Genomic DNA, 11,314 nt, shown 5'->3' with positions numbered 1-11,314 from the left:
CCGGAACAGGATTACAAAGCATTACCAGTCTTTACAGTCATTTAACACTTGAAACAGAAATATTTGAGTAATGTTACTTGATTTGAATCTTATAATATCCTTAATGGGCCCACAGTGCTTACTATATACATTTAAATCCAATCAGGGTTCGATCGGAGGCTTAGAAAATTTTTCATACAATTTCAAATTTTCCTCTTTGAAAACAATACCACACGCCCGTGTGTCTTGGGACATACCCGTGTCCTCAGCCCGTGTGCAACACTAACTTTTTAACACGGTCACAGCACACGTCCGTGTGGCCTACCCGTGTACTAAACTGACTTTAAGACATGGTCGTTGCAACCAAGGCACATGCCCGTGTGACAAACTATGTGAACTCAAAATGAACCTTGTATTTTAAAAATTTACCAATCTTGTAAATTTCAATCCACAACCAATACAAATACCAATATCAAATCAATCCAAATGCATTTTATATATTATCTAATACTTAACTTTAAACACTTATCAATTATCAATTTACTTATTTCACTATTACAATCACAATCCAATATAACACACTTAAGACATCATAGGTACATGCCATTATCGATAATTAACATGCGTTACCTTTTTGAGTTCGGGATTGGCTTAAGATGCTGATTCGACGATCTGCCTTTAACCTAACCTGCGCACGGAAACAAACCATACGCTGAGTATAAACTCAGTGGTATTTCTATAAACAGAAGTACTGAATAGTGTAAGAAATTTAACATTTACTTAAGTCATATAATAATCATAGTAAACTTGTAAATCACTAAATAATAATACTCGTCATTCATATATACATTCGAGCTTTAAACTTTAACTTCATAGTCTCTATACTTCAATCATTTAACTTAATTTCATAACATATAAACCTTACCATTTGATTCAGTCTACCTTCATTGTCCATTTATACCTTTCATTTCATCATTCAACAATTAATATAACATTTACTTTCATTAGCAGTCAACATTCATGTATTCTTAAACTTTAAGCATTACTTTAGAATCTTAATACTTCAACCATTTACTCTTCATTATTTAGCTTTAAAACCTTATTAATCGGTCTTCAATATACTTTCATTACTATATAGTAATCTTCATCTGTCATGCAATCAAGCAGTCTTTTTAGACATAATAGTCAATAAATAATAAATTAATAACATTCATTCTTTGATATCCTTGATTATCCACCTTTCATTTAATATTTTGTACTATCTCATTTCAATAACAGTCAATATTCTTTAGTAACAACCAATTGATCTTTATCGTTCAGTACCAGTTAGTCAACAGTAATAATCAGTTAATCAGTAATATTCATTTATTCAGTTTCAGTCGTTTATTTTGTAACAGTTAATTATTCAGTAGCAGACAGTCTTTAATACTTTTCATTACCCCTATTAACATGACTCGGACCTGGACGGATACACAGATCCAACCCACACACCGGGGATAGTATACAGTGTTTCATCAACCGAAGCCGGAATACACCGTAAGGGTAACAGTAACAGTAACAGTAGCGGTACACAAGGTATCTCATCGGAACAAATCCGGAACAGTAACAGTAACAGTCAGGTACGGAGTACCTCTTCAGAACGAATCCGGAACAGTCATAGTAGTTGACATGTATAGTGTCTCATCGACACAAAGTCAGAATATCCTTGAACACTTCCAATCCTATGGCATGCCAACTATATCCGACTAGCCCGATACAGTTAATAGGGTATTCAGTAAACTTTTAAATTTTCAATTTCATTCGTAATTTAATTTCAATATGCACAAAGCAAATCAATTTCAATACAATATACATTTTCAATTTTTCCACTCAATATTCACATATTCTATTCAATATCAATAATCACTAATAATTCATGAATTTTTATTCAATTCAATACCATAATAATAATAATACTTACCATTCATATAAATAATAAATTCAAAAAATAATTATTAGATTTGGTTTATAGAAATACAAACTGTGATTTTCGAGCTAACCCTCGTTGACCTCGTCTTTTCCTTTCTTAACCGAGGATTTTTCGTCACCCCGATAGCTACGAAATTAATACAATTTATAATCATTAATACAGTACAATTTTCACATTGAATGTTTCAATTTTTATTCAACTTTTGTCTAAATTCCAATTTAGTCCCAAACCGAGACTAACTTTTATTCTTCACATTTAACTTAATATTTTCATTCAATTTTCACTTTAAACTAATTTCAGCTCTCTAATTTCAGCATAGAACCATAATTTTGAAATTCTTTCAATTTAGTCCCTACTATTCAAAACTTATGAATTACTTTACAATTCAATCCTTATCTCACTTCTAACTTCAATTTCTATCAATTTAGCCCTTAATTTATCATTTTATTCAACATGAACCATATTTAGAAATGCAATAACTTTCAATATATCTACTTAATTTCATCAAAACCTTGTTCCAAAGCTTTTAAAACATAAAAATTAAGTAAAAATAGCTAAATTGACTTATCTATATAAGCTTCAAGCATCAAACCCCCAATTTTCCCTTTTTCTTTCTTTCCTTTCTTTTTCCTTCTTTCCTTCCCTTATTTCGTCCCTGCTCTCGGTTCTTTCTCCTTTCTTTTTCTTTTTCTTTTGTTTCTTTATTTCATTTACTTTACCATGTATATATATTATAATAAATAAAATAATAATAATTCTTATATTATAAGTAATTATATAATTGTATTACACATGTATGTATTTAATTCATTACACATGTATATTTTATTACCATACATTTGTCAACTTTTAATTTATTTCATAATAAATATCAATTTAATAAAAATAACATTAATAAATATCAAATATAAAACCATAATAATAATAATAATAATTTAATATACATATTTATGCATAAAAATTTTGATTTTTATGTATTTGCCGCCTCACTTAGGACAAATGGCATAATTCCATTTTGGTCCTCTTTTTTTCTTTTAATTTACAATTAAAATTTCACACTTTATTCAATTTGGTCCTTTTACTTAATTACTCTTAATTAAATTAAATTCACTTAATTAAACTCTAATTAACCACTTATTTTACTTCGTAAATATTTTTAATAAATATTTACGAATCCGTTTTTCAAAAATGGAGACCCGAAAATATACTTTTCCGGTAACAGTAAAATTCGGGTCATTACATATCTTATTCAAGTGAGGAACTTTTCTTAAAAGTACATTTTGATAATAAAATTATTTTTGTTATGGTTTTACTTGCTGAGTTCAGAGAGGTGAACTTAGTGGTGAGAGTATTGATCTTCAATGTTTAAAAGTGAGGAGAATTGTCACGGACTGTGTGATAGGTTAGATTCACTTGTTGTAATTGTTGAAGCAAGTTGAAATTTCTCACTAAATTAGGTGCCATATGCGTAAGGAAACCGAACTATATAAATAATTCTCGTGTGTTCAATTTTGTTTATTGTTTAGTTTGGTGCCAAAGGACTGCCCACTTTCCTATCACTCCTTTCGAACATTTTGTTTGCTTGCTAGCAACATATTCAAAACTTCATATTTCATTTATGATTATACTATCATTTAGCAAATAATCTAATTATATTCCATATTTAATTTTAAATAAAATACTAAATATATTTTAACACTTAAAATAATTTTTTTCAACAATTAATTCTTTTTACAACTTAACTTTTTAATTTATCAAACATAATCTAAATCAAAACAAACAATAAACACAAGCAATAATTACAAAAGACAAAAAGAATGAAAAAAGGGATAAAAAAGAAAAAGCCGACCTCCAATGAGTTTTCATTGGATGTTTCGCCGATAATCGCGCAAGTAAATTGCATTGGAGGCTTGTTATCGAAAGAGAGAGCACTGATGCAATTGTACAAAAAAGGAGTGGTTAATCGCGGCGTTTTGAATCTGCTTTGGTTTCCTAATCAAACCTAAATCGCAACAATAAACGTCGGCCCTTCTTTTGTCTTTCATTTAGATGCTTAGGCTTTTTTTCTTCTGAATTATAAGTATTTTGATGTTATAAACAATATTAAATAGATAAATTTTTTGGAGTCAAAAGTGAACCCAAATGTATAAGAATATCTTTTTTAGCTTTTGAGTTTAGAAAAAGAGGTTTTTTTTTAAAAATATATATATAATTTTTAAATAATTTCATTATAAATTTTTTATTATGTTTGTTTTTTTATACAATACTTAAAACTATTCATAGTCCTTCTTAGCCCATAAATAGTAGGATAATGCATTGCAGCACACTCAAATCCATGTCCTCTTGCATTGGTATCAATATCTATGCTAAACGAACTAAGACTCAATCGACTCAAATGAGATTTTTAATTCAATGTATGTTATGTAATATTTATATTAGATATAAAATTATTTTTCTATTAAAATTTATTTTAAATATATATAAGTTATATATTTTAAATTTTTAATTATAATATTTTAATATTTAAAATATAGTTTATATATTCAAATTGAATTTTACAAATAATTAATATTAATTGTTTAAAAATATTAAAAAAATTGTATTTGATATATCAAAATATTAATAATGAGTTATAATAAATTAATTTTTATATTTTTATTGAAAAATCATAATATTAATGAATTTATTTCAACATTTTTTAACATTAATATTAACTACTAAAAATTTAAATCAAAGCAACGTTAACTAAGCTTTAGAATGATGCGGTAAATGGGAAAAAGGTTAACTTTGATATGTACAATGCACTAATTGATTTTCCCCATTGAAGTAATAATAAATAATTCAAATGAATGGAGTCGTTAAACTTGATTAAAAGCTCCGAGTGGCGTCATTGCCAATGCCATGTTAACTAATATTGTACGACAGAAAATAACAAAATAGGTGAATTATAATAGTATAGAAAATACTTGTCTCGCATCTCGTTAAGAATGGTAGTCCACTTGATTATTGCAGATTACATATATGATCTTATTTAAGTTGAGTAGGTTCAGAACGTGAAGTTTAAGGACAAACAGGTCGACTCAATAGCTATTTGAATCGCATGTTTGGATTGGAGCGGTCGAATGAATCTCCAAAATTCACTATTTCATGTGTTAAAAAACAATATTAAGATGCGAGACTGTGTGTTTGCGGGGGATGGTTCCTAAATGTTAACCCCCAACAACTGACTGAAATTCATGGGAGCCACAAACGATTCGGATCCACCGAATAGTGTTAAGGCTGCCAACTCCGAAACTCGCTGTGTCGGATGAAACTGGTCCCAAAACAAGTATTCGTCACGGTTAGAACAAAAGCTAGCCGTTTGATTGCATGCGTACGTTCCATTTCCACAGCAGGCCGATGTAATATCCCTTAAACCTGAATCACAAAGAGCTTGGGCTTGTAGCCTGTGGTATAGTAACGATCATTTAATGGTTACAATTTATAATTGAAACGGGAAATGCTTACCGAAGGCGAACATATTTTCCATCATACCGGTGGTCATCAAATACGTATTGGCCAGCGAATACCTTAAATCTGGGACTTGGGAGCTAAGCTTTTCTAGTAAGGCCACAGCCTCTGTATAGAATGCTTGCGCAAACCGCCGAGCTGGCTCGGAACAGTTACCATTGGCTCTAGCTCGAGCAAATGGGGTGCACCCGATCGGTGGAACGGTTAAGATACCTAACTTTCGGGCGCCAAGCTCGTATAGAGTCTTGAAGGTGAGTCAACAATAGATGCTAATAGTTAGTAATGATTTAAGGCACAATAAGTGAAACTAAAGAAGGGCCAAATGGTACGTGACAAACCTTTAAATGGTATTCATATGTGGATACAAGGGTGGCATTGAACTCCGGTATGGTCATTGGTGGTCTGGTGATGTTAAGCAGGTACTCGAAGATGTCATTGCTGCCAACGCTGATAAGAAAGAATGCTTTGGAAAGAATGGCATCGGTAGCTGCATCACTGGCCGTCATATTTGTGATATTTGATCGAACGGTTGAGAATTGTTGGATCTGATCCCCCATGGATATGACCTTTCTCTGCAGGTCATAATGTAAACCTTCAGATTTATTTTCCCTCATTCAGAGAATTTCACAAGAAAAATAAATAAATATTTGAAACATGGGTAAGAGATGGATATTCCTTGACGATGACATGGTGGCAATCGGCTTGAGGTTCTAGCATTCTAGGATGCAAAATCATGGCATTATGCGAAGTGGACTACCGATTGCCCAATTAGTATTTTTTAACGTCTAATTTTGTTTTCACTCCTCTATTACATTGAATTTGAGATTCAATCTCTCTACTTCAATTTAACATTATTTAATTCTTTTAGGTTTATATTATCATTACTAAGTCCAAAACTATGATATGATTTTTCATTGTTATTTAATCTTATAATCATGTTCAATCAATCATGTCAGATTAAATGTTTAAAGTCTACTACTATTTCTCCCAACGGTTTATTATTTGTTTTACACAAGAAAACACTTCTCTCCATGAACTTCATTTATATATAATCTGGGTTTAAAGAGGCATAATACAGGCAATAATATGGGATTTTCTCACTCTATATAGGCAAAAATATAATTAATGTTTAAAGGGGAATTAATTGTAGGCAAAAATCTTAATGTGGAGTTTTGACAAAATGCTCACGTATTGATACTGTCCAGTACTATTCAAAATACCGGATCCTCCAGAGGCAAAGTTGGCGCCCTTTAGTATATTCTTCCTGAAAGTCGACGGATCATTGACAAGCTGGAGAAACGGTGGTGGACTCCTCCGCAGACCCAACAGCCTCACTAAACAAAACCATGTCATCAATAATTAGCATAAAGGAAATGGAAACAAAAACCAATCACTTGAATTAAACAAATGTTGGATATTATTGTACCTATTTCATCAGCAGTGTTAAGACCATTGCTGAACCTCCCCGTTGGCTCCGAGTAAGGGAAATCAATGCCGTTGAAATAGAAATCTGCCTTTGCGAGGCATTCAGGTATGTAGTTATTAGTCCCAACATCAAGGGTTGAGTCCCCGAAGATGTAGACAGCCGGCGGTTCTGTTGTCGCCTCTGCCAAAGCTACTGCAAGTAGTGACACCAAAACAACAAGGAAACATGAAATGTTCCTCTTTGCCATGAGATTGAACTTGTTATGCTCCCTTCTGGACTTTCTGATGGAATATCCTTGAAAATAAAAAACTTGGGTCGTGTAATTTATATGTTGAACGTAATTTGTGAACAAACAGGTAATGATAAAAGCCTCGTTGTTCCAACCTGTAAAGACTATTATTATTCCAGGCGGTATATCCTAAGCAAATGAATCCCACGCACGAAGTAGAATAATCCCAAATGAAATTCTTCGTTTTAAGAAAAATACAAAAGCAAATTAAGTTATTTATTACGGAAAAGGTACTATTGCACTAGATTTATCTCTTGAGAAGTTTTCGTGTTACACCCCTTACATTTATTAAAAAAATTCAATAAAACCTCATCCAATTATCATAAAAAAGGAAATTAGGAATTTTTACATAAAAACAAACTTGTAGGTGGTCTTATCATTGGCATATATGAAATATATTCGCAAGCATTGTATTGTATATATAGTCATTTCAAAAATTACCGATCCAGTTGAGAGAATTATGTTGTGCTTTTCACCCAAATCAGGAAATATAACGTAATAAATGACAAATAATTTATCATTATTGATTGGTGGAAAAACTTAGGTGGCAAGGCTACATGTATATATATGTCTATCTTAATTAGATTTTAGCTGCTTCGAGTATATCATCCTCTGTATTGGTATAAACAATGCCCGTCATTTTCAACCCACCCTTCATGCGTCCAAAATATGAATATCCCAAACCATGAATTTCCTTTTGCTTTGCTGGATAGTCTAGAGATCAGTATTCTTATAGTTGTGAGTAAAACTTTTAGCCGCATCTTTGTTGTTTCTTAAATTAAATTATATTAAAGTAGATTTCTTTTCGTATATTTACAATCATTATCTAGTAATGTAATTTGGCAATCAGTTTTGTGCCAAGATATCACTGGACATTATTTGCGTCATTTCTTTTCCTATTCATTTACAAGTGTAGGCTGTAGAGCTAAGAAAGTTGCCTGGAACTTTACTTGAAATTTGATCGGTAATCTCTAACAAGTTTAGAATTTAAATTTAAGGGATAGTTATAAATTTATTTATAAATGTTGATTTAATATGTAATTTAATATATGAAGTTAATTTGAGTCGTGGTTCACATATATCTATATATGGAATTTTGATTTTGATTCATTTGTAAACATTTAAAGAAATGAATATATATATTTATTTTCATATAAGATTAATATAATTGTTTGTTTATGTTGGGTTAAACCAGAATTATGCAATGAACAAGAAAGAAAAAAGAGAAAAATTAGAAACAAATATTTACATGGAGAAACCCCTCTGAATAGGATAAAAAACCACGAGCAAATTTTTTTTACTAAAACGGAAAAAATCGAAAAAGGAATACAAGATGAATTAACAAACAAACCCGAACCTGAAATAATACAAAGTTCTCCCGAAATTTCCCAAAACTCTCTCTTAATTATGTTGTTGAATCAAACTCTTTAGGATTATTAAAAATCCTATTTATAGGTTAAAATTTGTGACTAATCTAATTAAAATATCCTAAAGGTATAAGAGTTCGATTGGGAAAAGATAGTTGGGCTTAACTAGGAGAAGAAACCTGGCTTAGTAGGGAACACGTTGCCACATCGTGACGTAGCATATTGCCTCGTCCGGACGTCCTTCTTTGTGTCATTGGGACGTGACGATTCTTCTAGTTAGGATGTAGGTTCTTCCTTGCCATGTCGTCAACTCTGTTTCATCTGAAATGTGAGGCACACTCCACAGTTTATGCAACATATCAATGTAAAATAGTGTTAATTTGATAATATTGTTAGTAATTTGTGAAATTTGAGTCAAATTAAAATTTCATGTACAAAATTACAAAAAATCAAAGTTCATGTATGACATTGTTCATTGAATCAAAGTTCATGTATAGTTTTGATATACATTATGGGTTTGCTTAGTTGAGTGGAAATGTAAAAGGCTGGAAGGAGGGAGTGAAAATGTGGAAATAAAATAAATTTTGATTGTAATTGGTAGGAAAAATAAAGTGAGAGAAAAGAAAATAGAAAAGATGACCATTTTTCATTCTAACGTATAAAAACCAATTCTTATAAATTGGAATGATAAGAGAAGAGAAAATGAGAGATGGGTGTATGTTAGTTCAAAATTATGTATTTTCAAAAGTTTTATTTTCTTTCCTCTTATTTTCAATTCTATCAAACAATCAATGAAAAGAAAATGTCAACTTTTTTCATCTTTCCTTTCCTATCAAGCATACCTCTATGAAAAGAAAAATTATTTTTAGAGAACATTCTCTATTTTTTTTTTGAAAATTGAGAAACACGTTTGGTAAATGAAAATAGAAATTTATTCTCAATAATGAAAATAGTGAAAACACAATTGGTATGTATTACCAAAATATTGAATTGTGTTTTTAAAGACGATGAAAATTTAAAAAAAAAGTTTAAATGTAATAAAAATAAAAAAAAAGTTGTTTAGGATTCGAATTAGGGTAAATTTGATGCATAAAATGAAACTTAAAAAAATCACTAATTTTCATTTTTTTTTCATTTTGCCAAAACATTTTTTTTGAAAACAATGAGAACATGTTTTTTTTTTTACAACACGTTTGGTTGAATGGGATGGAATAGAGCTATAATAGCATTTTTTTGTTTGGTTGAATGGAATATATGTTGTAACAGCATAAGAAAAAAGAATTAAATGACCAAAATACCTTTAGTAGAATTTTTTTAGATAGATGATTATTGTTATTGTTATTGTTATTAAATTTTAATAAGCTTATTATTAAATATATTTTAATAATAAATAATTTAATTATATTTTATCATAATTATTATTAATACAATTTAATAAAATAATATGTAATTTAATAACATTCTTAATATAATTATTATTAAAATATGAATTCATAAAAATCATAATATATAATATTACAAAAATAATATATAACCCACTATAATAGTATATTTTATGGCATTCTATCATGTCATTGTACCTTCCAAAGTTACCAAAACATAACTAATACAACCATGATTTTTAATGATCAGAAAGAAATCTTCTCACCCATTCCAATCGCACAGAAGAAGGTAAACTAAAGAAAATGAGCATTTGCGTTGGATGGTCTGGAATTTTGCTCAGCGCACGATAGCGTTCATCCTCAGTTAATCCTTCTACTTCACATAAGGTCGGATATAATTCTAGAGCACTTTTTTGAATGGTCATTTCTGACTTTTGTTGAATTAGCACTTCGGAGGCAATGCTCCTACTTATTTCAAGGCCAACAGTCTGTATGTTTTCCCCTAATAACGTGATAGCATCAGTAAATAAAGTAAAAGAAATTTGTTCACTTGCATCAGAAATATTTTTTTTTCTTCTTTGAAAACGTTGAATCATCTTGGTTTCTAGATGGTTGCGGTTGTGTAGCTGAGAAATCAATCTCATCCAAAGAAACACCAATTTCGCATCCATGGTAATCGTTTATTTCTTCATGAATATTTGCAGTAGCTACATCCTCAACATCTACAACAATCACAAATACAAATACTTTTAACATATTTATTCACAATTCATGCAAATATATATAAATATAATATTATTTCAGTAATTTAGATTATGGATTCTAGTATTTTTTTGAGCAAAAAGCGACCACAAGGGTCAACACAATTTATTACGTAACATCACTAAGAACAATATTGTGGATCTTCTTTGGATAATCCATGTCAAAAAGCCATGTTTTATCTTCTCTACACATTTTAGTACAAATAAAATTAGCTACTTTATTACAAGACTGATTTGACCAAATTAATTTAGCCGACTTAAAGTTGTTGAAGGCAGCTTTACACACCTTGATTCTAGCCCCGATAATGGTAACGTCCGTTCTACAACTATTTATGATGTTAACAAGACCCACATGGCCAGTTTCAAACAACACATCGCCATTAATATTGAGATAACCGACCAACTCAATGCTTTTTTCAAAAGCAATACATTCTGCCTCCTGAACTGACATTTTTGTGTAGATGAAACCCCTTCCTCGGCACAAAACCGCTGTTATCTTGAATGATAACTCCGTACCCTATTCTGTTACCATTCACTGTTGCGTCGAAATTTATTTTAACATAGCCTATAGGAGGTTTATCCCATTGTTTCATATCATCATTCTGGGAGAGCACATGTGTATTCAACAAAT

The 11,314-nt window shown here is 30.5% G+C and overlaps 1 protein-coding gene across 1 annotated transcript; it reads right to left on the bottom strand.

Moving 5' to 3' along the window:
* Window positions 1-4,828: 4,828 nt before the first annotated feature.
* LOC107905314 (GDSL esterase/lipase At4g16230) lies at window positions 4,829-7,161 on the bottom strand. The gene is made up of 5 exons (XM_016831945.1): window positions 6,885-7,161; window positions 6,647-6,792; window positions 5,797-6,030; window positions 5,456-5,702; window positions 4,829-5,365 (listed from the first exon to the last, which is right to left on the bottom strand). The coding sequence occupies exons 1-5, from the start codon at window positions 7,129-7,131 to the stop codon at window positions 5,151-5,153; spliced, it is 1,089 nt and encodes a 362-aa protein (XP_016687434.1). The 5' UTR covers window positions 7,132-7,161; the 3' UTR covers window positions 4,829-5,150.
* Between the last annotated feature and the right edge of the window lie 4,153 nt (window positions 7,162-11,314).

Source organism: Gossypium hirsutum, chromosome A11, assembly GCF_007990345.1.
Source record: "Gossypium hirsutum isolate 1008001.06 chromosome A11, Gossypium_hirsutum_v2.1, whole genome shotgun sequence".
Classification (NCBI taxonomy): Eukaryota; Viridiplantae; Streptophyta; class Magnoliopsida; order Malvales; family Malvaceae; genus Gossypium; species Gossypium hirsutum.
The sequence above is the reverse complement of the archived record's forward strand: the minus strand, read 5'-3'. Positions and strand labels throughout refer to the sequence as shown.